The sequence below is a fragment of the Neofelis nebulosa genome, chromosome 9 (genome assembly GCF_028018385.1).
Source record: "Neofelis nebulosa isolate mNeoNeb1 chromosome 9, mNeoNeb1.pri, whole genome shotgun sequence".
NCBI lineage: Eukaryota > Metazoa > Chordata > Mammalia > Carnivora > Felidae > Neofelis > Neofelis nebulosa.
The window spans coordinates 4722386-4749339 of record NC_080790.1 but is presented as its reverse complement, the minus strand read 5'-3'; the positions used below and the strand labels follow the sequence as shown (position 1 = coordinate 4749339).

At 48.2% G+C, this 26954-nt stretch overlaps 1 protein-coding gene across 1 annotated transcript; it reads left to right on the top strand.

Moving 5' to 3' along the window:
- The first annotated feature begins 5788 nt into the window (after positions 1 to 5788).
- Positions 5789 to 18539, top strand: CMPK2 (cytidine/uridine monophosphate kinase 2). Its single transcript, XM_058682446.1, has 5 exons — positions 5789 to 6504; positions 8165 to 8279; positions 9207 to 9408; positions 15272 to 15505; positions 16961 to 18539. The coding sequence occupies exons 1-5, from the start codon at positions 5845 to 5847 to the stop codon at positions 17076 to 17078; spliced, it is 1329 nt and encodes a 442-aa protein (XP_058538429.1). The 5' UTR covers positions 5789 to 5844; the 3' UTR covers positions 17079 to 18539.
- The last annotated feature ends 8415 nt before the right edge of the window (positions 18540 to 26954 follow it).

Sequence of the window (26954 nt, the reverse complement as noted above, 5' to 3'; positions counted from 1 at the left end):
AACGGATATAACGCAAGTACTTGAAATCTTAGCCCAAAGCATTTTAAAACCTCACTGTCGTATGGCTCAATCAGGAAATACTTTTTTTTCCCCCCCGGATCACATGTGTTTGAAGAAATGAAAACCAAATCGGTTTACATTTCAAATTGAGTACCAGGTAAGGCACAGAGGGTGACCATGTAGGCTTTTCAAACCAGACCTTTTAAGGTCTGAATCCTAATTCAGCCAAGAGTGTTTCATTTGGGGTAAATTTCTTCACCTGCCTGATCTTGTTAACACATCTGGAAATATGGATATTAATGTCACACTCACACAGGGCATTTTAGGGATTAAAATGTATATTCAGCACCGAGAGTAGTGCTTGCGTGATAAATTAACCATATCTAACACACCATATAGCGTTGTGCACCAGGCCCCGGCCTACACTTTGCATGCACTTACTTATTTTACAGCTGGAGAAGCTCACGCCACGCAGGGAGTGTTTGAACTGGGATGTAACACCTGGAAACCTGCTCAATGATAATTATCAGCACGTTAGTTTAGTTTTTCCTAAATCTGTTCTAAGCAGGCCAGTTTCTTTTATGCATTCATTTGTTCCTTCCTTCCTTCCTTTCTTCCTCCCTTCCTTCCTTCCTTCCTTCCTCCCTCCCTCCAGGCATTCTCTCTTTCCTTCCTTTCTTCTTTGCTTCAACAAGTGTTTATTGAGAGCCTCCTACTTTTCAGAGAAAACCTTAGTAAATGTGAATAAAATACAAATCAGATAAATAAGCCCAAGTTTTTCCAGCAGAGAACTCACAAAAGTCAAGTCCTTATGGTATTCCTGGAACATATGTCCTATTCCTTCCAACCTGTCTTTTCCCACCCATTTAAGAGTAAGGTTCAGGAGTGGTAGACTTTCTTATTCAAAGTCAGGGCCTGCACAAGCCAGGGAGGGATTTCTTCCTCCAACTGCTCAAGATGGGGGTGGGCTGGGGGAAGCACAAGGCAGCCCCGTTTTGGCTCTCTAGTGGGAGTCGGCCATTTCTAAAGGCATCCACACGCAACTGGAAAACAGTCAAATGTCATCGTCATTTTTCTGTAGCCAGGGACTTTTTTTCCTAAACATCTGAACATCTGTAACGTCCTCCATGCTCCCTGACGTGTACCGTTTCCTGCAGGGATGTCCCAACAGTGGCTGCAACACATCAGCCGAACATAGAATCCGTTCAGTTATTTGCAGACATCCTAACATCTCTGTGGTAAGTCTTTTGCTCACGCATGCCATACGTCAGGACTACCCATCAACTACTATGCATCCCATACATCAAAAGGTACACAATTCGTAAATGCACGGCACGATGAATCTCTGGTAGACTGAACACATGTATGTAGTGAGCATCTTGATCAAGAAATAGAACTTTGCCAAGAGGCCTCCAAGACCTTCCCTCAGGCCCTGAACCCTACCTCTGCCCCAAAGATAACCCTGTCCTGTTTTCTAGAAACTGTACTCCAGGTTTGCCGCTGTTAAAGTTCATGTGGATGGAATCACAACATGCCCGCTTTCTGTCAGGACTTTCTCACTCAATGCTGTTTGTAGACTTATCCATGTTGCTGTGTTTAGCAGTAGATTGTTCATTTTCCTAGCTAGCATTTATTGATTCTATTGTTTGAATATACCACAATTCATTTAATTATTATTAAAAAAAATTTTTTTTTAATGTTTATTTATTTTTGAGACAGAGAGAGAGCATGAACTGGGGAGGGGTAGAGAGAGAGGGAGACACAGAATCGGAAGCAGGCTCCAGGCCCTGAGCCATCAGCCCAGAGCCCGACGCGGGGCTCAAACTTACAGGCCGCGAGATCGTGACCTGAGCTGAAGTCGGACACTTAAGCGACTGAGCCACCCAGGCGCCCCTTATTTTGTTATGATGAACGTTTGGAATATTTTGCTATCACACCATGAATATTCTTGTACATGTCTTTTGGTCAACATATACATGTGCGTTTATGTTGGGTATATACCCAGGAATGGACTCATTGCCTCATGTGGTGTATGTGTGCTCCCCTTGAGCACATATCTGCAAAGAGCTTTCCAGAGCGCTTGAACCAGTTTACATTCCCACCAGAATACTGTAAGAGTTCTAGCTGCTACACATCTTCCTTCTCATTTGGCACTTTCACTGTAAGATTTTTGTTTTGTCTGGTTTAATTTGGCCACCCAGTGGATATGTAATGGTAGCTCTTTTTTAGTTTCCAGTTCTCTGATGACTAGTGATATTAAGCACCTTTATATATGGGTATTAGCCATCTCTTTTGTAAAGTGCCTGTTCACGTCCCTTGCCCACTTTTGTATTGGACTTCCTGCATTCCACCCTCCCCTCCCCCCACAGTGGACTTTCTGTATTTTTAGTACAGATTTTTAGAAATTCATTCTTTATCATGAACTTTCTTGGTTACACACATTGTACATATCTTTAACTCTTTGGCTTTCTTGTTCACTCATTTACTAGTTGAAACTTAATTGATTTAATGAGTACAATTTTATTAATTTGCAGAGCTGTGGTTTTGTGTATCCATGTGAGTATTTAAGGAAATGAAATGGACTATTAAAGTGCTTCAAAATAAGATATTGTTCCTTGAAATTTTTACTTAGCTGTCTTGTGTGTGGGTATTGGCTAAAAGGATTCATACGACTCAGGAGCAGTTTATACTCCCTGTTAGGGTTTATTCCAGGGAAGGGATGCAGAGTGAAAACAGGAAGAAGATGAAAACTCAGACTGAGTCTGGAGAGGTCTGCACAGGCTTCTGAGCCCTTGGCCTGAGTTGCTCAGGACGGACTTTCTCTCAAGCAGTGCACTACAGGGACAAGTACAAATTAGCTGGTCAGGGAAGCCTGCTTGAGTCTCAGAGTCTGGGTTTATGTGGAGGGCTAGACGTGTAGGTGCATTCAGCTGTGACTGGCCATGGTCACCAAATCTAAGAAACCCAACGGTGAATGAGGTGCCCATCACCAACCTTGGTGTGTGCAGAACAGTGCTGACAGGCCGATGTGGCATTGCTCCGGTATAGACACAGAATCATCAATGATCCGTAGAAAGAACCTTTTGAAGGGCACATTTCTAGGGTTTGGCCAGGATCGATCGTGGCTCCGGTCTCCCCTGGAGAGATGCTCTGAGTGAGCTGTGTTGACTCTTTCTTCATGGGATAACACATAAGCTCTATTAGTGAGAAAATCAACTCTGCAATACGATAGCATATTTTTCAGATTGGAAGCTCACAAATGCATCCAAAAGAACTTTATAAAAGAGAAATAGAAGGCTTATGGACTAGAGGGTTTACCTGTTCCTTAATAAAGCAGTTACTTACTAAATGCGTCTACTTTGGGGTCCTTCATTACCTTCTTTCCCAGGGTTTAGATTATAGAATCATCACTCCTTCCCGGATCTATTTTGTCAATTCTTATTTTCCAACTTCACCGTTTATTTTGTGACATTCAGACGTATTGATGTAGAATTGTATGTAATCTTCTCTGTTTTTGGAGGCCTTCACAATCTGTGGCTTTTTCCTTTCTTGGATACCTATCGTGCTGGTTGCATTTTCTTTCTTTTTCTCCATTTGAATAGTCGACCTAGAAGTATATCTACTTCAGCAGGGTTTCCAAAACCAATCTCCTTTCCAAAATAAATATTAGTATTTTCATTTATTAGTTATTACTTACTGCATTTATATTTATTAATTCTTCCTTTCTGCTCCCCACCCCGCCCATGAACAGAGTGGCCAGGATAGCTTTAGTTTTCCCATTTAATACTCCAATTGTTGAAAACTATGACTTAAAAAATTATTTTTTCTAAATGTTTATTTACTGGGGCGCCTGGGTGGCGCAGTCGGTTAAGCGTCCGACTTCAGCCAGGTCACGATCTCGCGGTCCGTGGGTTCGAGCCCCGCGTCAGGCTCTGGGCTGATGGCTCGGAGCCTGGAGCCTGTTTCCGATTCTGTGTCTCCCTCTCTCTCTGCCCCTCCCCCGTTCATGCTCTGTCTCTCTCTGTCCCAAAAATAAATAAAAAACGTTGAAAAAAAAAAATAAAGTTTAAATGTTTATTTATTTTTGACAGAGAGAGAGAGAGAGAGAGAGAGAGACAGAGAGACACAGAGAGAGACAGAGCATGAATGGGGGAGGGGCAGAGAGAGGGAGACACAGACTCCGAAGCAGGCTCCAGGCTCCGGGCTGTCAGCACAGAGCTGGATGCGGGGCTCCAACTCACGGACTGCGAGATCATGACCTGGGCCAAAGTTGGAGGCTTAACTGACTGAGCCACCCAGGCACCCAGAAAAATACGACTTTTTTAAATGAATGAAGCTGTGTTATCCATTCACTGAGAGACTTCACTGAAGGATCTTTCCAGCTCCCAGCTTCTCTGCTCTCCACCCACAAGGGTAGTTTGTTCCATCGAAACATCCACTTAAGTTGGGACCATCAGATTCTCTGTACAGGATTTTGAAACTGGAACTCAAAAATCTGACAGATTTTTTTTTTCCCTTTATGAGTGAAAATATTCTATATTCAATTGTCAACAGATACGAACGTTGACTGGGCACGGGGGGTGCAAGGTCTTTAATTTCACTGTCTTCTTGGTGGGGGGAGGTAGGTGAAACGGAGAGGAAAACAAAGAAAGGACAGAGGCAGTGGGGAAGGGGCGCGCAAAAAGGGTCAAGAGAGGCTCATGGGAGGTCGCAATATGGGTGTTTTCTTCTTCTGTCTCCCATGTGCTGATTATACACGTGAAAACACCTCTGCGCGCTAAGTGCCCAAAGTCAGATTGCTCACAGAGAGTAAGAATGATCCTGTTCTCGAAGAGCTGAACTGCTCCTGGTCTATTAACCCATAGTTCAACCTCAGGTCTAAAAGTTCCTGCTTGTCGACAAGTTGTATTCCCTTCGGGATTACACATGCACCCGCGCTGAATCCAAATTGCTTAAATCGTAAAGTTTCTTTGCTCTCCGTTCAGCTAACGTTTTCCACCTTTAGCTCAGTTGTGAATTTTTGACTCTTCCCCATAGGATTTTGGTTTTCAGTCGGCCTGACCATCATCGTCCAAGATATCCTCAGCTAAGCAGTGAGCACACAACGATACGTCCAGACAGGCGTGTAAAAGCTGCCGCACAAGGACAGCGATACCCTCGACGGCGGACTTCTGGCTGATACAGCTGCTACCACCACCGACTGGGACCCGAATGCGGGCCTTGGGTTTGGCCCATGCGCGCACATCGGGAGACACCCGGGTTTGAGAGTCAGCAAAAGGAGAGGGGTAAGTCCCAGAAGAGGGAGAAGCGCTCCCCGTTTGGGCAGTCGGAGCAGCTGCTAGGACTTGGGTGGGAGTGAGGGCCAAAGAGCCGGTCAGCGGGAGGGTTGAGGTTGAGCCAGCGGCCTGTGGGTAAGGAGTCTGCACTGAAGGGCCAGTTAAGGGTGGGGAGCAGCGAAGAGTCCCGATCTCTCTCTCCCTCTCTAACGCGCTCGCGCGCACACACACCCCACCCGGGACGTAGACAACAGCGGAGGCATCGGCAGTGCCGGGTCTGGGGCCCCCGCCCCCTCCCCGCCCCCAGCGCCGGGCCCCGGGCACCCTTGGGGTGCAAGCCGGGGCGGGGTGGGGGTGGGGGGCGTGCGCGCCACCCGCGGCCGTCCCCTCCCCGCCGCCGCCGTTCCGGGCGCGACCGCGAGAGGGCGGAGGAGGCCGAGGCCGAGGCCGCGGCCGCCCCACCCCCTCCCCCACCCCCTCCCCCGCGCCCCGCCCGCCGGTCACTTCGCTTTCGATTCCCCGGTGGCGGGGGCGCCCCGGGCGCGGCGGGGGCGGGACCGGACGGGCCATGGCCTCCGCCCTCGGCCCGCGCGCCCCGCTGCCGCTCGCGCGTCTCCGCGGCGCCCGCGCTCTGGCCATGGCGCCGCCGCGCCGCTTTGCGCTGGAGCTGCCGGGCTGCGGCCTGGCCCACTTCGCCGTCGGCGGGGACGCCCCGGGCGCGCGCCTCGACCCCCGCGTGGCCGCGCTCCTGGGCCCGCCCGGCCGCAGCTACTCGCTGTGCGTGCCCGAGGCGCCGGGCGGCGGCTGCGCGGCCCGGGTGCGGGCGGCCCGGCTGCACCAGCGCCTGCAGCACCAGCTGCGCCGCGACCCCCTGCGGCGGTGCCAGCTGCGCCGGCTGCTGTGCTACGGCCCCGGCGGCGGCGCGGGCGGCGTGCAGCGCGGCTTCCTGCTCCGCGACCCCGGCGACAGCCCCGACACCCGGCGCGCGCTCTTCTCGCTGCTCGGCGACGCCCCGGGGGGCCCGAGCCTGGGCGAGTTCGTGGGCGACGCGCACCAGCAGGTGTGGCAGAGCCTGTGGGAGCTGCGGGACGGGGCGGAGTGGCGGCAGGTGGGTCCCCGCGAGCGCGTCCTGGCCGCCCCGGAGCCCGCCCTGCACCCGGTGGTGCCTGACCTGCCCAGCTCCGGGGTCTTCCCGCACCGGGAGGCCGCCCGCGCCGTTCTGGAGGCGGTAAGAGGCCTGCCCCTTCCTCGCACTCGGGGTGGAAACCCCCCCCCCCTCCCCAGACAAGGAGGAGTGGGTTCTCGGGGGGGGGGGGGGCGGTCTATCCAGCCCGGGCGCTGTTGCCGCGGGAAACTGATTGACGTCCCTGGGCAGATGGGGCCGTGAACCTGAGTGCCGGCCTCCGGTTCAGACGTTGCGGCTCTTTTCTGGATCCTCAGCCGCCTGGAGCTTTCCCTCCGAGGCGGCAAGTGATGGATGTCCCGAGGCCGCGCTCGAGTTCCTGCCCTGAATGCGCGGGGAAGGCGCTGCGGGAGGAGGAGGAAAGAGGCCGCTGGGTGCCGGGAGGGTCATGCCATTTGGGAAGCCGTCACGCTGTTGGGAGGCCGGGGCATGAGTTTTGGGGAGAAAAGGGCCAGGGTTTGGGGTTTGAGAAACGCGCACTGAATCTGTGGCCGCCTGCTTACCGGCTGCCCATGCAAGCGGCACAAGCCCCCTGTTTTTCCTGTCTCGTCTGTGAAACACTCCCCTTGAGGTGTTTAGGACAAGGAAACATCTGGGACACAGCAGGTGCTCCGGGAAGGAGCACTGAGAATCTTTTCCCTGGAGCAGCCTGGGCAGGGCCTGGGGTGTCCAGACTCGACTTGCTGAGGCTGCGCAATGGAGTTTATTCAGTGCCTTCTGCAAGCTTTTGGGATGGTATTAAGGAGTGGTGAAGAGGGCAGGAACGGTCTCCTGGGTTTAAATCCAAACTCCGGCATTTGTTACCTGTGTCACTTTCAGTTTCTTAAACCCTCCTTGCCTCAGTTTCCTTAGTCTGTAGTTGGGAATAATAATGCTGCCACCCTCGCAGGGTTACTGTGAAGGCTGGCCATGTTAATCCTGGAGAAGCACGTGGAAGATTAAGCGTGTACATAAACAAACGTGTGGGCCTCGCTGTAGAGCGGGAGAGCGGAGGCGAGAACTTTGAATGCCCAGCACCTCCTGTGCTGCTCCCTGGTGACCGCAGTGCAAGGCTGTCTTCTCCCCTCGTAGCGGGGGCAGGAAGGGACCGGCTGACTGCTTCCGGGAGCTACAGTCCTAGCTGGTTTCCCACATCCCACATACTGCGCCAAGCGGGGCCTGTGCCTCCCCCCCCCCCCCCCCCCCCCCAGTTGTGGCCTTCCCTCTCCTTCCTCTGGGGTAGCTGGCCTGTAAGGCTGAGGGATCTCAGCCGCTGTCGCCTTTTTGAGCCAGAGCTATTCAGTATAAAATGGAGGGACTCAGCCCCTCTCAGGTTCAAAATTGCTTTTCTTTTTACATGTTTATTTTTGAGAGAGAGACAGAGAGAGAGACAGAGAGAGACAGAGCACGATCCGGGGCAGGGCAGAGAGAGGGAGGCACAGAATCCAAAGCAGGCTCCAGGCTCTGAGCTGTCAGCACAGAGCCCGACGCAGGGCTCGAACCCATATTCCAGGAGTGGTAAGATCATCACCTGAGCCGAAGTCAGACACTTAACTGACCAAGCCACCCAGGCGCCCCAGCCCCTCTCAGGTTCAAAACAGCATGATTTTGGTGTGGTGTGAAACACAACTTATGTCTTATTAGCGTTGGGCAATCTTGTTCTCAGCAATCAGATATTGCAAAAGCCCCGTTGCCTCACTACGGCTGCACACGCGTTGTTTTACAGTGTATACCCTTCATTCCTGAGGCCCAAGCAGTGCTCGACCTGGTTGACCAGTTGCCGGAACAAGTCCACAAAGGGAAGTTCCCGGTCATTGCTTTTGAAGGACTGGATGCCACAGGTAATATTACCTTTCAGTTACAGGCAAGGAGAGACATTGATCTCTCGTGGGAATAGACAGGGCTTCACAAGTACAACTTTATACAGAGTTCAGCTCGTAAGCTTCACGGCAGTGTCTAGTGTGTGCCACGCACGGAGCCGGGCAGGCGTGCGATGCAAAGGTGAATAAGGCCTTGAGTGGGAAGCCAGGGGTGGGGTGGAGGGGCTGAGCCTCAGGTGCTCTGGCGACCACGAGAAGGCACTTAAGGCAGCCTCCGCGTGGGGGACGGAGCGTGGTTGGGGTAGCTCCCGTAGGGCTGTTTTCAGTGCAGATCAGAGCAGGTCAGGTGAGGAAGACAGAAGCGGTCCTCCGGGCGGAAGAAACAGCGTGGGCCAAAGAGAAGGGACTTGAGCCAGCCTGGGGGCATTTGGGAAGCACAGGCCATTCTGAGGACCCTTTGGAAGTATTAGGAAGTGGGGGGCAGAAGCGTTGGAGCTGGCAGAGATCTCAGAGTACAACGGACATACCCACACTTGGCCCAAAACACAAAAGTAGGAGTAGTAAGGCTGTAAAGGCGGCGGGAGAACAGCCAAGGACAAGGTGGAACCTGGGCTGAAGTCACGTGGTTCAGTGTGAGGCGGGGCTCCCCGGGTGCAGAGAGTGTGAAGGAGCAAGGAGGTTATCCCAGGGCCAGGAGGTCTCTGCCAGAGTTTATCATTGCTTTGTGATATCTTTCAAGTGTTCTGATACCACACTGAGCAAACCCAGGTTCCTGAAGGTATGCATCTTTTTTTTTTTTAATTTTTTAATTTTAAATAATCTTGGTAGGTAATGAGCTACGCTGGTTTACGGGTGGAAAGAGTGTCTTTGCTCTGAGTTCATCTGAGCAGTTTGGGAGTGATATCGTGGCCATGGTAACGAAGCCCTGTGTTTGTATCTGGCCCGCAGGTAAAACCACTGTGACCCAGTCAGTTTCAGACACACTCGGGGCTGTCCTCTTAAAGTCGCCACCTGCTTGCATCAGCCAGTGGAGGAAAATCTTTGATGATGAGCCAACTATCATTAGGAGAGCTTTTTATTCTTTGGGCAATTATATTGTGGCTTCTGAAATAGCCAAAGAATCTACAAAATCTCCTGTGATTATAGACAGGTAGGTATGAAGATCCTATGAGTTTGGCATTTTGTTCCCCAACGTGTAAGTGTGTGTGTGTACCTACGCATGCATGTATTCAACTGTGTATGTTAAGTCAAACCGCGTGATGATAAGAATAGGAAGAATGCCTATGCTTTATTAATCACCTACGTCACAGGCTGGCATCTCGCTAAGAGCATGCATACCATTGTTCGACATCTGGAACATATGCATGGTTAGTGGATACTATATGTTATTCCCAATTTACTGATGAAAACATAGGTCTTCGAAAGGTCGGGGTGCCTGGGGAGCTCAGGGGTTGAGCGTCCAACTTCGGCTCAGGCTGTGATCTCACGGCTTGTGAGCTCGAGCCCCGCGTCAGGCTCTGTGCTGACGGCTCGGAGCCTGGAACCTGCTTGGGATTCTGTGTCTCCCCCCTCTCTGCCCCTGCCCCGCTCATGCTCTGTCTCTCTCTCTCTCTCTCTCTCTCTCTTTCTCTCAAAAATAAACATTAAAACAAAAAAAAAAAAGGTTAAGTGACCTGCCAAGTGACTAAGCTAGAAATGGTGTATGAGGATATTGGCCAAAGGCTGTGCTTTTACAAATTGATGCTTTCAGTGGTTCATTTGTTCACCGGCTTATTTGTAAAACACTGATTGGGCATCTCCTATGTGCCAAAGATCGCTCTCAATTTAGGGGATTCGGCGGTCCGTGAGCGAGACGATGCCCTGCTTGTGTGGAGCAGACATACTGTTGCAGGAGAAGTTGATGGTCAAGTGCATAAAGAGCTGTGATGCTATCAGAGAGTGATAAATACTCCGAAGAGGGTAAAGCAAAGTGGGTATGGCTGAGGAAGGCCTGTATAAGGGGTAACATTGATCTGAGCTCTGAACGCCCCAGAAGAGGTGGAAATGAAAACTGTGGAGGAACAGTGTTATGGACAGCAGAGTCAGTAAGAGCAAAGCCTACAGACAGAAAGAAGTTGACATAATCCAGGACTAGAAACAGGCCAGTGTAATGAGCACATAGTGGACCGGGGGCTGCTTTCTGGGTGAATGAGCAGAGAGAGAGAGAGAGAGGCAGAGGATAGAGGAGAAGGGCCCGTAGGCGGAGAGAGTGTGGGTTTTATTCTGAGCGCCGAGGGGAGCCGTTGGAAGGTTTCAGATAATGAAGTGATGTAAACTGATTTGTGTGTTTCCAATTCCATACGTAAGAAATAGCTCAACATACCACACAAATGGATGAAAGCAAGTTATCCTAGGCTTTAAATCACCGGGACTCGGTGGTACGGAAATCACAGTCGCGATGAGATCGCAGCTTGCTCTCATCAGGTTGCTGAGAACCAGTTAAAATGCCCTAATGCCCAGAGCTCAGAGCTGGCGCTCACGTGCATGGATTGACGCCCTCCAGGGTGCTGGTGGGGGTGGAGGGCTAGGAGAGCGGTTTGTGGAGACACAGCAGAGTGGAGACCGCTTCACCGCCTGAAGAAACCGAGATGCCTTCAGCTGTGTTCAGATACTGAAAAATGTGAAAAACCAAAGCCCGTCAGTAAGAGAAAGGGTGCATAAATGCCAGCGTATTTGTAAAATGGGGCCCCATTCAGCCACATAGACCAATGCAGTGTATCCCTGTGCAGAAATTACAAAACCGTAATCTGGAAAAATCGAGTTGCAGACAGGTGTTCAGTAGAATACATGCAAATTAAGACAAACTGCAGAGTACGGAGGGATGGAAGGTTATTGAGCAAATTCAGGAGAGGGCTAGGGAAAAAACGCACGGTCGATAAAAAGTACAAAAGGTCATGAGCTGCGTTTGTGTTACTGCTTTGCATTACGTGAATGTTTGTTGCCCTTTCTGCAATTTTGCTTATTTTTGGAAAGATAAGCAACCGTATTGAAGTATGACAAGAGTTCAGGAAAAAGCAGGAATCATAACTGTAAATCTCAAGGAATTTCAAGTAGGGAACACACCCAAGTATAGCCCGCACCCGTGTCCGGACTTACGACCTCACCATCCCCCATAAAGCCACCTCCTTCTCCCACCCGGTCACCGTCTGTTCTCCCCTCCCGCCTCCCTCCCCCCCCCCAACCCCCCCCCCCCCCCCCCCCGTGGTAACTGCTGCCCTGACCTCCATCACCGTAGACTTGTTCCTTCTGTTTTTGAACTGCTTGTCCACGCAGGTGTGCATTACTGCTCTTTGCGTCTGACGGCCTTCATGCCGCGTATGATACTCCCCTTGCTGCTATGAACACATTTTTTAACGTTTTTGTTTTATTTTATTACTGTTTTTTTTATTTTGAGAGAGGGAGAGTGTGTGTGCATGGGGGAGGGGCAGAGAGAGCCAGAGGGGGAGCGAGGATCCCAACCAGGCTCTGCACACTGTCAGTGCAGAGCTCAACACAGGGCTCGAACCCACGAACTACGAGATCGTGGCCTGAGCCGAGATCAAGAGCTGACCGCCTAACCGACAGAGCCACCCAGATGCCCCTTGCTGTGGACATTTTTTACGTAACTCTGGTGCCTGTATATCTGCAGTTCTGGTGCAGAGATGCCCATGACTGGAGCTGCAGGGGCGTGGGGGTTCACATGTGTTCGACTTCAGCAAATATTCCAGAAAGTTTTTTGAAGTGGTTGAAACAACTCACAGCCACCCCCACCCCCCACCAGCAGTGTATGAGAATTCCCTTTGACTCGCATCCTGGTCAACACTTAGCATCGCCAGCCTTTTATGCTAGGCTTTCCCCTTGTTCAAGCTGGTTTGCCACATCTGGAAACTTCTACCCCTTTCTTGAAATACCTTCCCCTGTACTTTTCTGTACAGGCTTTTCTGTAGCTCTGCAACACCCCACGGAAAGGTGGTTCTGAGCGTGTGCAGGAAATAAAGCCTGAGGTGGTGGGTTGCCGGGCGAGAGGAAAACAGTGAAAATGAGTTAGAAGCCGGGTACTCTCGTCGGAGCGACCATGCTGGGAGGTAGTTTTAACTTCGGGGATGGCAAGGTGGTTATTTCAAGAGGTTGAGGGTTGGCAAGAAGGGTGAGAAACTGCCTTCCTTTGTGGGACTTCTTTGGGGGATGTTTTTGCCCCGTTATCAATAAGTGAATCTGCCATATTTGAGATTTTTTTTTTGTTTTCATGCAGTGTCCTTTTTCAATGAGAAAGCCTGAACTTCTCCTCATATGGTGCGACTCGATGAGGCACATTGTTTCCTCCGATGTCCCAAGTCCTGAAGCTGCACTGGCTTCTGTGTGTAGGTGGATGCCGATCCCCTCTGCTCCCGGCTTCCTAATCTGTTAAAGGGGAGAGAGCCCTCCTCACTTCCCCGCCTACCATTAGGACTGGTGATGAATAGCCATTGAGTTGATACAGGGAGAAGTGCTTCGAAGTAGCAAATCGCTATGAAGATACAAAGCGTTATTATAGAAGCTGCGTATAACATGTGGACAAATTGCATCTGATTTGAACCCATGTGGTTTCCCTGAAGGCAGAATGGAAAATACTAACTAGCGGAGAGTCTGAAATTGATGGCCAGAGGGTGTGATTATTTGAAATGAGCCACGGCGTTGTCAGTGAGAGAGCTCTAGCTATAGAAAACCGGGCTTCCATTTTTACCTTGATTTTCCTTCTTTGTGTCTGGGAATTGTCGGCAATTTTGCTCTTTAAAGAGATACTGTATCACCTTGTCAAACGGGAAGAAAAGAGCAGTTATTTGTTGTCTGGGTGGGCTTTGTTCATGTGTAAAGATTTTAATGAAATCCATTTTAGACTATACCCTCATCTAGCTGAAAAAAACGAGGGAGACAGAGTAGTTTTTGATGGTGACTGTGGTTAAGGTTGGCAACTTAATCACCCTCATTACCTTTAAAAGTCTTTTCTTGCTGATGGTTTTTCTACAAAAGGAAGGCTTTTAAAATTAAGATGATATCAGCCTCGGTATTCATAGCTGAGTATTTAATTCAGTGAACATGGAACATGTGCAAAAAAGCAGAATAAATTGTAGTCTGGCTGCCAAGAAACAGAAAACCTGGACCCTTCGTGGATTTATTCGGCTTGGGAGACGAGATGCATCTGAGACAGAAGGTGAAAGCACACGTTTGGAAATGGTGACTCAGGGACGCGGCACAGAGAAATGCTTCCGGGCAGGACTCAAGGAGCTGGCCGATACGGTGGCCGCTTCTGGAGGTGGATGAGGGCTTCGAAGGATGGATGGTGTGAGAATTGCTCACCTCCCAAATTAATTTTTGTTTGTGTCTCCTTTTCAGTACTGTCTGTATTACCATCATTTGAAAATGCAGCTTTAGTTATAAGCAGTGTCCGCTAAACATTAGGGATTTTCTTTAAAAAAAAATTGTTTTTAACATTTATTCTGAGAGACAGAGACAGAGTGCGAGCAGGGGAGGGGCAGAGAGAGAGGGAGACACAGAATCCGAAACAGGCTCCAGGCTCTGAGCTGTCAGCACAGAGCCCGACAAGGGGCTCGAACTCACGAACCGCGAGATATGACCTGAGCCCAAGTCGGACGCTTAACCGACTGAGCCACTCAGGTGCCCAACATTTGTTTTCTTTTTAATTTAATTTAATTAATTAATTAATTAATTTTTTTTTTTGGTGTTTTCTTATAATGACAGTGTGATACACAGATACGGTCTATGTTTGCGGCAACTGTGGAAGAGAAACGGGGTTTTGCATGCTTTTCATTTTCCCGATGAGGAAACTGAGACTACATTGGCTTAAATGAGTTACCTGTGTCCGCATAGGAAGTAGGTGGCAGAAGGTAGATTAACACACAGCTCAGATAACACTGTGAATTCGTTTGGTAGATACCAGTCTGTCCTTTTCACTGGGAAAAGTAGTTCAAGTCTCCAATGATTAGGAATTTAGGATTTTAAAACATTAAAGTTAGTAAGTTGAAAATACAGACAAGGATGGGGCCATGGGTCCTTCTCCACACTGGAATGTTTGTAACTGTTTCATAAATATCTGTGATGAGAGTCCTTTGATCTTGAATTTGGAGTTTTGTAGCCTCTTAAAATTGGAATACGACATGGGCAGGTCAAGATTATAATAAGCTATGCCAATTAATGAAATGATTCCAATTTAGTCATATGCACACCCAGAGAACATTTATTGTGTACCTACTGTGTGCCACACGCTGGTTTCAGGTTTTGGAAGGCAGGAGTGACTAAACAAGAAATTTTCTAACGGAGGAGCCCGAAGAGGTCATGCCTATAAACAACTTGCTTTTCTTTACCGTGAGAAGTTCTTCCTTAGAGTCGGGCGTGAGGGGCATTGGGAGCCCAGAGGAGAAAACAGCGAGCTCTCCGTGGGGCTCCACCTGAGTGGGACTGTGCAGGCAGAGTAGGAGCTTTGCTGACTGAGAGCCTCACTCCCGCTGGAGGAAAGTGTGAAGACAGGCCCGCGTGGAGCCGTGCGCCTGGACACACACCATAACTGTGTCTTCATGAGGCTGGACGTTTCCGGCAGGCAGTGGAAAGCCATTGGGCGTTTTGGAATAGATGTTCTTTTTTTTTTTTTTTTTTTAACATTTATTTATTTTTGATAGAGAGCACAAGTCGGGGAGGGGCAGAGAGAGAAGGAGACACAGAATCTGAAACAGGCTCCAGGCTCCGAGCTGTCAGCACGGAGCCTGACGCAGGGCTCAAACTCACGGACCGCGAGATCATGACCTGCGCCGAAGTCGGACGCTCAACCGACTGAGCCGCCCAGGCACCCCCAGATTGAGTTTTATTTATTGAACAAATTGCAATGCAGGGAAAACTTGAGCAGAGCCGTGCTGGCTTCAGCCTCTCGCGTGGCAGATTTTCAGGTGCACCTTGACCTTGGCCTCTACAGATGGAGATCTCACTCGTCCTCTCCTTCCCAGGTACTGGCACAGCACGGCCACCTACGCCATTGCCACCGAGGTGACCGGGGGGCTCCAGTACCTGCCCCCGGCCCATCACCCTGTATACCAGTGGCCCAGGGACCTGCTCAGACCCGACCTGGTCCTGCTGCTCACAGTGAGCCCCAAGAAGAGGATGCAGAGAATTGAGGGCCGGGGCGTGGAGCGGACCAGAGAGGAAGCTGAACTGGAGGCCGACAGCACGTTTCGTCAAAAGTAGGTGTCCCGATGTGAACGGCAGGGGTTCCTGGCCGTGGCGGAGAGCCAGGATGGGCGCCGGCTTTAGGAATGTGGAGGAAATGACGTTGTTCTCGTTGTTCAAACCCGAGAGGTAGTGTCCCCCCAGAGTAGTTCAGCTCCTTCTGACGGTGCAGTTCCCACACGGCCACAGCATTGGTGACGCACGGCCACAGGGCATCGGGGCTTCCTTCCAGTCCTGGCTGTGCCAGGAACAGTGTGAACCCGGGGAACACAATACACATTTCTGGGTCCTGGTTCCCCAGTCCTAATAGAATGGGCACAGAGTGCTGTCCGATGACCTCACTGTGACTTTTCCTTAGAAGGTGCTTCCCGTGTGTCAGGCATCTGGGTCCGGATGCTCTCTGATGCGCACGAGGGCGACGTCAGCTGTATTTTACGGTTTACAAAACTGAGGCTCCAAGGATGAAGCGACTTGTCTGGATTTGCATAGCTACTGTGTAGTAAACCTGGGATTAAAATCAAGATCTTTTTCGATTTTAAAGGCAGCACTTTTGTTTTCATGAGAAAGCTGTGGGACGGTAGCTGGAGACCCTGGACCAGAGCCTCACTGTCTTAGAGCCGAGGTTGAATCCGTTCCGTAGGACTGGTTTGAAAAGCCAAAGCGGAGTAGTTTATACAAATAAACAATCATAGCACCGCTGTCCTAACACAACCCTGTTCTAAATAGTTAAATAACAACTCGACTGTGCGCAAAGAAACCGTGTCAGGCAGTTTGCTCGTATTAATTCAATTAGGCCTCGTGACACATCACCGGGAAGGCATTATTTCAGCCCTCGTTTTACAGGTGAGAAAACCGAGGCGGACGGGAAAGCAGTTTGATGAGTTCACTGAGCTAGTGAGTAGTAAACAGCACGTGTGACAACCACATGCTGTCACGCTTCCCGAACGCCACTGGCCTCTGTCATTCCTATGCGTCAAGGCTAGCTAACACCCGAAGGAGCTCTGGAACAACCTGGTGAATTTTTCAGAGACTCGTCTGTGAAGACAGTGTCCATGCCGAGGGCCTCTGGCTTGTCTGAAATCCCTCAGGGCACAGACTGTGGAGCGATTTCCTGTGTGCCCAATTAGTTCACCTCTTGGAATCTGCTACTTTCTCTGCAGAAATGGGGGTGACACGGTTCCCTTCCTCAGGTCACCCTGAGTATGAAAACAGGAGGATCACGTAGGACGCTGATGCCTGTATAGAAAACAGGTAGCCGTAAAGGCTAGCTACTAAACATTACTCTGAATTTGTTATTTATTAACCAAAACGTGTCACACGTCTCCTGCGGACAAAGCTAGCAGCCGAGGGCAACAGCGAGATAAATCAGATGGGGCCCTGGCTGTGTGCATCCTGGTGGGGAAATGGCATTTGTGTGTTGAGCCTTGTTAAAAAATAAGCCAACTCTTTTCATTTCTGCCTGTCCCCAGGGTAGAAGTGTCCTATCAGCGGATGGAGAACCCCGCCTGCCACGTGGTCGATGCTAGTCCCTCGAGAGAGAAAGTCCTCCAGACGGTTTTAGGCATAATCCAAAATAATTTTAGCTAATTGTAATTACTCCAAAATGTAATTCTGCGTTTTGGCAGATTGGATGTTGTTTGATACATCTAGGCCCACGGCGGGGTACATGGTGTTCCCAGATTTCTGTTGCATAACCATGGCGTGTGCTAGAAAGCCAAAGACCAGACCATTTTGATTTTACCTACACCGTTATACTCCCTTCTGACCAAAGGACGCATCAAGGTTGAGACCGTCAACGTTCCAGCCAGAGATCAGTGATTGCTTTCTTCAAGTGTAACAAACGTTTTCCTGGAACGCGTTTTCAGCTACGTTCCTACCAAATCCCTCCAAGTTCTGTCTTATCCAGAAAGCATGAGGTATACAGAAATAACCAGGAAGATCTTCCAAATCGGTGGAAGCCCCTCCGGCCCCTCCCATACCTCCTCCTGGGTCACTGATAAGACCCTGATATGACATAGTTACCTCCTTCCCTATATGGCCTCACTCCATCATTGGGGGCCTCAGCCCTGATCCTAGAGCTAAATGCTCCTGAAGAAAGGGTCCACGTGTCCTGGCTGTCTGAGGACAACGCCCACAGGGTCGCCTTGTGGGTAGGCGACACTTACAAAGAAGACATCTGATTTGTGTCTCACAACCCCTGAGACGATCCCCTCGTGGTCAGAGTCAAATATAGAGACTGCCAACCCAGATGCTCTCAATACAAATATACCAACCCACTTTGGATTATGTTCTGTTTATTTATGTTCCTTTCCTTTCCTCTGAAAACACGGCTTTGGATATAATGAGTGTTTTGGACTAAACTAGATGCATTAAAACTTAGCCAATGCAGCAATATATTTATGTTGATATTTACATCATGTTTCTGCTTGGTGGAGGGGCTATGCTTTACTAATTAAAATCAAAGCCAAGAAGCTAAAGGCAGTGCTTGTTGTGTATTTTCATTACACAGATTTAATTTATCTTGCTAAATAAGCACAGTGGATCCTGGAATGGGGTTTCTTAGTAAATTATCTTGCACTTGAATGTCTTATGATTACATATGAAATCAGCTTTGAGATCTGTTTGCTTCGGAAAAAGAAATGGCTGAGGAAAGAGGAAATTTAATAGCTATGTGGCCTTGGGTGAGTCGCTGAACATCAATAGCCCATGTAACTTGATCTGAAAAGTGATAATCATCCTTTATTTGTATTAAGGAGTTGGCTGAACCAGGTGATTACCTAAAATCCCTCTGGTTCTAAGATAGATGAAGCTTGCAACTTGTTTTGGGGGGCATGTCTTCTTGCCAAGACATTTAAGTCTTAGACAAGGCCTTATCCGGTATATGGGGACTTGAATTATAATAAATTTCATATTAATAACTGTATCATACTGTCTTTCAAAAGAATTCCAGGTAATTTTTATATATTTGCATATATAACTATGTAATTGGTTTCTGTTGAAAATATTTTTTAAAACTAATAAATAGCATTAGGTTTCTGTAAGATGTGATATCTGTGTCCTTGGTATTATTTAGTCTGAACATTTTGAAAAGCTTGTGTTGGCAGTCTAGAAAAACAAACATTTAATGCCTGCCTTCTGTACCTTGCAAATGAGTAAAGTTGTTGGGATTGTCCAGTTTATGGTGGTGTCCCCCATATATGTTGGTTTTTCTGAGGCGTCCCTCCAGTGTGGCTTCCTGGAATTTTTGGTCAGCAAAGTGGGGAGGTGTGAACTCGTGGGCCAAGTGGGATCTCTGGTCAAAGTGATTTCAGAGGAAGGGGGGTGTGTTCACTTTCTTGTAAACACTGTTTCAGGAAAGTAGAATCTTTTCTTCATTGCAGATATTAAGAAGAAGAAATTGTTCTTTGTACACTTGGGTTCTTTCATACACCGATAGGTGTGTGATTTATGAGCATGAGACAAGACAGCATCTCCTACCCAGAAACTTGATGACAAGGAATCATTCGCTTGGCTCGATTTCGTGACAAGTTGGGTTTCGCTTCTGGTCTTGTGATAGACCTTTGGTTGTCCCAAGTATTTATTCTCCCTTTCTTCCACAGTAATAGAATTTTTGACTTGACACATGGCTGCCAAGAATTATGAGTACATTCCCAAGGCTTCCTTGCAGCTAGAGTGGCCAACTGGGCACGTATAGGTCTTCCAGGAACCTGTGAGCAGAGGGGCGTATGGAGTGTCGCTTCCTCTGCTGACCCTTCACGCCGTCTGGTATTCGGCGGTGACAGTGAGCCTTCCTGGGACCGAGGGACAAGGGTGACACGTGGAGGTGCAGAGGCAACAACAGGAGACTTGAACGGAGGCTGCCTTCATTCCTGAAAACAGATGTGGACGAGGGATGAATGCGTAAAGGGCATAAAGGGCATCTACTTAGGGAAGGGCCGTCAGGCAGACCCAGGGCACTATGGTACCTCAGATTCCTCCTTGTCCACAGCCTGCCTCTCTCAGTGGCACGTCCTGAACTCTTTTTTGTTTTCCAGAGTGTTTTGTTTTTATTTTTATTTTTTTTGCTGCCCCCCTCTCTGTGACCTCTCTGTCTTCTAGGAGCAATGTGTAGCATATTTTTCTTTTAAAGATTTTATTTTTCTTGGGGCACCTGGGTGGCTCAGTCGGTTGAACAACCCACTTCAGCTCAGGTCATGATCTCACGGTTCGTGGGTTCGAGCCCCGCGTCGGGCTCTGTGCTGACAGCTCGGAGCCTGGAGCCTGCTTCGGATTCTGTGTCTCCCTCTCTCTCTGCCCCTCCCCTGCTCATGCTCTGTCTCTCTCTGTGTCAAAAGTAAATAAACATTAAAAAAAAAAAAAAAAGGTTTTAAAAAAAAAAAAAAGATTTTATTTTTCTTAAGCAATCTCTGCACCCAACATGGGGCTCGAACCCACGGCCCTGACCTCAAGAGCTGCGTGCTCTACTGACAGAGCCAGCCAGGGGCCTGAACTGTGTAGCATCTTCAAAGTGCTTAGGCCCTGGGATCTTCTTGCAATGTGTACCAAGGAAATAGTCGGTGAGGCACATACAAATGTTATATCATCTCCGCATAACACACTTCAAGCAATTGGGGCATACGTATGTATTTGCATAATGTATGTTTATGTATAATATGTATCCGTTAAATACATCAGGGTAGATCCTTTATTATGAAGATATTTATTTATTTATGAGAGAACATGTGCCCCTGTGTGCGTGAGTGAGGAAGAGCAGAGAGAGGGAGAGAGAGAATCCCAAGCAGCCTCTGTGCTGTCTCGAACCCACGGAAGCCCAAGAACCATGAGATCAGTGACCTGAGCCAAAATCGAGAGTCTGCCGCTTAACCGGCCGAGCCACCCAGGTGCCCCGAGGGTGAATCCTTTCAAGGGACTCCTAAGCAGAGTACAGGACACCTAAGAAGCTGTAAAGCATCAAAAATACTTTTCTCTCTGTGAGAGCCAGTGATTTCAATTTCAGCCGAAAGCAAAGATACAGCTGAAATTATTTTACTGCATTTCACTAGGTTGGCAGGTCCAGGATGGGAGCTCTGTGTACGCGAGAGCAACAGTATGATTGCAGGTGTGCTGGGAGACGGGTGTTTCTGGCCTTAGGCTTTCTTTGTATGCAGGCTGTTGTTTTTCTTTGAACCTGGGAGCCAGGCCGTAAGCTATGTTTCACGTTGGCAAATACGTCCACTAGCAAGTTCGTTTGAACCTTAGGCTTCTGTAAAGGTAGCTGTGTTCATATGCTTGGATATATTTCTCGTGGGAGCAGGGAGAGGAGAAATGAATGCTGTCTTTTTTCCCCCAGAAGGTTTTGCTTTCTTCCTCACTTTATTAATGTTTAATTTTTTAAATCTTTATTTATTTTTGAGAGACAGAGACAGAGCACAAGTAGGAGAGGGGCAGAGAGGGAGACACACAGAATCCCAAGCAGGCTCCAGGCTCCGAGCTGCCAGCACAGAGCCCGACGTGGGGCTCGAACCCACGGGCCATGGGATCATGACCCGAGCTGAAGGAGGACGCTTAGCCGACTGAGCCACCCAGGCGCCCCGTTTTTTCCTCACTTTAAAAGCTTCATGAAATCCATTCAGCCTGTTGGCGCAATTTGCAACTAGGAGAAGATGTTTTCCCTTTGCATTTGGCCTTTCTCATGAGCACCGTAACTGGTTAGTGGAGGAAACAGGTTTATTCCTATCAGATTTAAACTTGATGTGATCTTTTAACAGGCCCTCTAGGTAATGCACACTCTTGGAGAGAAAATGCCCAGTGGCTCAGATTCCCCCATCTTCCAAGCTTCACGCTAGCCTTTCTCCGAGATGGCATCTGGGTGGCTGGAGCCTAGAATGTCATTTAGGCCACCTTGAAGATGAGGGGAAAGGGGTCTGTCGTCAGCGTGCCCTCTCTCTAACTGGGTATGGATTGCCCTGATGGCACAGGCAACTGAAATGTGTTTCCTTCAGCCCTCTATGATGAACTTGGCCTCAGTGGGGGGTCTCACCAGTGTTTGGGTCTCCTGAGTCTGTCTTCCATGCAGCCCCAGCCATAGTTGGCTTCGTGGCCACTTTCAGTTCTGCAGCCCTTGGATCCTCCTCTCTGGGGGCTCACAGACTCTCAGGGCATGTGCAAATGTCAAGGAACTGAGAACAATCGAGAAAGTAGATGTGGGGGTGCCTGGGTGGCTCAGTTGGTTGAACATCAGACTCTTGATCTTGCTCAGGTCACAATCTCCTCGTCATGAGACCGAGCCCCAATCCACCCCCAGGGTGGAGCCTGCTTGGGATTCTCTCTCTCCCACTCTCTCTCTGCCCCTCCCCTGCTCGTGTGCACATGCCTTCTCTCTCTCAAAAATAAATAAACTTAAAGAAAGGAGATGTCAAGGCTTCCTTTGCTCAATCATTCTGCGCAGCCTGGTTTATTTTGACAAGACTTTATTTTGGGTTGGTTCAGAGAGGTTCGAGGTCGCCACTGGAGAGACTGGTGCTCTTGATGTCCCCTGGGGGTGGTTCGGGGGCAAAGCCTGGAGCCTGGAGTTGGGGGGCATGGGCCTCAACATGTCCAACCTTATTTTTTCCTCTCTGGAGCAAGCAGGATCTTCCGCTTGCCTACTGGATTCTAAGTTTCGCCATCACATAATTCGGTGTATGTTTTGCTGGGTTCTCGCTGGGTCCTTTCAGTCTGGAAACTCACGTCCTTGAGTTTTGGGAAATTTTCTCTCAGATTTTTTCCTTGATGAATTCTCCTCACTCTTTTCTCTTTATTTTTTTTTCAAACATAGTTTATTATTTAGATGTTGGAAATCTGCTATGAGGTTTTTAAATTCTAAAAGCTTTCTCTTTCTCCCTCCCTTCCTTTATCCCTCCCTTGCCCTCTTCCTTTCTTCCTTTTCATATCTAAATATTCTTGTCTTAAAAAATAATGTCTTTTCTTTTTTCTTGGATGCTAGGTCTTTACTTCTCTTTTTGAGATGATCAACTGTGCCTTGTTTTAAAGTTCTTTTTATAGGGGCGCCTGGGTGGCTCAGTCTTGTTAAGCGTCTGACTCCTCATCTTGGCTTGGGTCACGATCCACGGTTCGTGAGTTCGAGGTCCACCGTCGGGCTCTGTGCCGACAGTGTGGAGCCTGCTTGGGATTCTCTGTTTCCCTCTCTCTCTGCCTCTCTCTTTCTCTCTCTCTCTCAAATAAATAAGTAAACTTAAAAAAAAATGAAGCTCTTTTTAGAAAGTCACCATTTCTTCTAAGGTGGAGTTCTGTTTATTTGCACCTTCCCGGTAGGATGCTTTCCTCAGGTTCTGGTAACCCTGGGAGCGGCTCACGACTGATGCGTAAGACTGAAAACTTTGTGTGTAGCTTTTGATCTCATGGAGTGAAGCTCTCACCTTCTGGATTCTTGCCGTAGACACCGAGTGACCTCTGGCTCTATTTTCCCTGTCCCCTGTTCCTCTTTAAAGTGCAGATATCATAACAACTCTTCCTTGTGGAAAATCTCTCTCCCAGGGCCAGGCAGGGCTGATGTTGGAGTGGTTAGCACCATGAATTCAGCCAGGACAGCATTGTTTGATTTTACTTAAATACAAACAAACTTTTCAACACCGTGATCTTTAGACAACTGAAGGGTGGAGCCTTCGGAGTCACAGCCTGTCCACCTGTGTCAGAGTCTCTCCGCCCCCCAACCAGTCTTCTTCTCCAGTAGAGTAAGGGGTTCCTACCAGGAGCTCACAGTGCAGGTACAGAGACAGAAACACACACACACCATCCACATCATCGCCATACTTTCTGTGGCTGGTGTAGACGGTTAAGACAAACCAGGGTATGGTTTATGTTGGCCAGGGCATGGCAAGAGTGGCTTCAGAGATGGAAGCAAGAACCTCATACAGAATAGGTGTAAATACATGTTAAGCTGGATTGACATGAACATTTCTTGCCCAACCTGGTGCCGTGCTGTTCAGTGCCGTGTCGCTTGCCCTATTCGGTAAAGCGCTTTGACGCACTCATTTTCCTAAGTGAACTGATGTTAGGATTCTTGTGGGCGTGTACTAAGATACACAATATCTAATTTGGACCAGGGTGTTTCGTTTGAAGACTGTGCATTGGTCTAAATCTACTTTGCAAGTTTTTATTGTTAATCTTGATTTTTTTAAAACAAAGTAACATATATAAGGCATTTGGGCAGAAAACTTGCAAGAAATTGCATTTGGTTGGATGCCTGCTTAGGACTTAAGTCACACTAGCTGTTTTCTATTTTGTCCGACGAAGACTTGAAAAATCAATTCCGTACAGAGCAAATACATTGCATTTCCACTAGAGGGAGGAAAAGAGCCAATTTTAAATATTTCCAAGGGAGCCGTGTCCCTCCTCAGTCCTGTGCCGAGATAATCACTTCCCTCATTACACACAAACTGTGCTTGGAAAAACAACAGTGGTTTCTTTCATTTTTATTTAAATGTCTGCTCTAATGGGAGAACAAAGGACAAAACACGGAACATTTCTAGGTCAAAGTAGCACGTCTTTAAAAGTGGCTAATTTCTTGCTTCAAGAATTCTAAATACAGCCCCGGGGTCAGAAAAATATTCAAAGAAAGACCTTAGTGATCAGAGGACTCAATCTCTTTCTTTAATAGTTGTGGAAAATGAGGCCAGAGAAAGGCTTCTGCTGCCCAGGGTCATATGATTTGTTAGCCACAGATGCAGGGATAGAGGAAGGTTTTCCAATCCTTCCTCCCGAGCTCTTTGTAACATGGGAGACGGTTGTCAGCTAATCTGATGCAGTAAAATATTATAGATACACACCTCCGTAGACATATTTGTGTACATGCATATGGATGTATGTATTTTCTTCCCTGTGAGGTTTATGATTTGAGATCTGGCAGGAAGAAACATTCTGGGGTTTTTATGTGTACTTGTTTATTTGCTTTTAAAACCTCCCTTTCCTTATATACTCTAGACGCAAATGGCACTCCTCATGTTGGGTGCGGCTAATGGATTCCACAAGGTCCGAGCTCTTGTAATTACTGACCAATCACCAAAATACCACGGTTTAGAAAACACATCGTAAACTCTCCTGTGAAGTCTCCAAGATTTTTATTAACATGCATGACATTAACGGTTGTGCTGATGTTGCCATAACTGAGGGCGTGTCCCATTGCTCTGAAATAATAAGGCATTTGGGGGAGCTATCAAATTTCACTTTTGGCTGAACCTGGTCTATAAACTTTCCCAAATGCAATGCATTTGGTGTTCATCTTTGAGGTAGGAAAGATTATTTTCCGAGTTTTAATTGGAAAAAAAAAACCCCACCCAAATATTCTATTCTGTAGTTGTTAAAAAAAAAAAAAAAAAAAAAAAAAGAAAAGCCCCGATGAATCTGGACGTGTTTGAAGGCGTAAAAGAGTATTTCTTTCAATGTTTTCTGTAGTCAAAACTTCTGTTAAGGAGTTTCCTCCATGCTGCTGAATATTCTGACTCATAGCTCGGGGCTGTTTCTACCTAGAGAAACTTGCATAAAAGATGAGGTTACGGTCCGGTAGAAGATGCAGAGATCTGTTTCTAAGAATGGTGGTCATTCTTTTAATAAAACAATCGTCTTCATTTTCTATGTGGATCAATAAGAGGTGATGGGTGCAGGAAGAGGCTGTGAGCAGAGGGAGGCGTCATTCCCAACTGAGTGGCTATGTGACCTTGCCCAAGTGCCTCTATTTGGAAAACAAGATCAGGCTGGAAGGGGTCCGAGAGCTTCCCACTTCTCCAGGCCATGACTTCACAACCGCATAATGGATTGGATCCACTTAGAGTCCTAAATCCCTTGTGATTTTTATCAGGATCAGCACAGGATGTGTTGTTTGGTGCCCTTTCGTTGCCGTCTCAAGAACTTGGGAAAGCACGGTGTGGGCACGTACTGCATTACGTCACGCCTTGGTTCCCACAAAACCTTTAGGTAAGTTAGTCTTTCATTTTAAAAAGTCCCTTTAAGTTCCCTAGGGAAATCTAACGTGACGTGGTGTGGCTGGCGAGGACCACTTCTCAGCAGTGCTGGCACCTCCACTCAGTGGAGCCCCCATGTTCCTCCTTAGGAACTGCGCCAATGACCTCTTCACTGGTATTTCTGCCTACACACTACTGCCCCCTAGAGTCTCCAGTTTGCATAGCACCCAACCTGATCCTTCCACGCCACCTCGTACATCACACTCGGGGCTTCATTTTGGTCTTTTTTCAAGTCTCTGTTTAGCGTTACTCATAAGAAAGGCCTTCCCCATCGTCTGGCCTAAAATACCATCCATCTTTCTCTTCTCTTTAGTTCTGACTCGTCACTACAAGTCTCTACCTGTGTCTCTGTCTATGCCTGCGTCTCTGTCCACATTTGTTTGTTTGTTTGTTTGTTTGTTTTATTATTGAAAGACAGAGAGAGACAGAGCATGAGCTGGGCAGACGGAGGAGGAGACCCAGAATCCGAAGCAGGCTCCAGGCTCCGAGCTGTCAGCACAGCGCCCATGCGGGGCTCGAACTCATGAACCGTGAGATCGTGACCTGAGTCGAAGTCGGACGCCCAACCGACTGAGCCACCCAGGCGCCCCTCTGTCCCCATTTACATCTATCATATCCACATCCATGGCTCTATCTGTACCTGTATGCATATCTATACGTGTATACCCATACCGTAACTACATACTTATATCCATAACTATATCCACAACAATATTTATATCCGTATCTATAACTGTATCTCTTTCCCTTTGCCTGTCTATAACTCTATCCATAATATATACATGTTCATTTGTGCTTCTGTGCTAGCATGCACACTCCCTGGAGCCAGGGGCATTGTTTGCTCATTGCTGTAACCTCAGTGCCTAGAACAGTGCCCAGCATATAACAGGAGTCCAATAAGTATTTGCCCAATGGATGAAGGATCTCCTGCCTGTCAGACCTGGGCTGGGATTTGAGGTTTGGCTACTTTATGAGCTCTGTGGACAAGCTACTTAACTTCAGTGTGACTTCATTTTCTCATTTCTGCATCAAAGACATCATCATTTTCTTCAGATTATCTGATGTGAGAGAGAAATCAGGCACTACGATGAAAAGGAGCGATCAGTCCTTGCCCAGACAAGACAGTGTATTACGGTTAATTCTCTTCCTTCTCCTTCTATCTTGCTGAGCATCTCTGGACTCTCACAGATGTCTGGGCTCAACGAAAAACACATCTCTTAATATTCACTGCTGAGTTATTTTGGGAGCTGGCAAACTGAGACTCTCCAGCCCTGGAGTTGTGTCAACATATACATTATTTTCTGCAGGAGGATTGCCACAGCGCAGGGCAAATTTATCCGAGAGTTTATGCACGACGACGGTCCACATCTTTTCTCACAGTCAAGAACATTGGTGGCTTATTATTGAATTTTACTAATAAAGAAAAATGAAGAGTTAAGAGCTACCCCTTTATCATCTAGGTAAC

What these genes read in the sequence shown, in the direction of transcription:
- CMPK2 (XM_058682446.1), top strand. Translation starts at nt 5,845, where the DNA reads ATGGCCTCCGCCCTCGGCCCGCGCGCCCCGCTGCCGCTCGCGCGTCTC. An exon ending in TGAAGGACTGGATGCCACAG is followed by an intron (nt 8,280 to 9,206) that starts GTAATATTACCT and finishes TCTGGCCCGCAG; the next exon opens with GTAAAACCACTGTGACCCAG. An exon ending in TCTCCTGTGATTATAGACAG is followed by an intron (nt 9,409 to 15,271) that starts GTAGGTATGAAG and finishes TCTCCTTCCCAG; the next exon opens with GTACTGGCACAGCACGGCCA.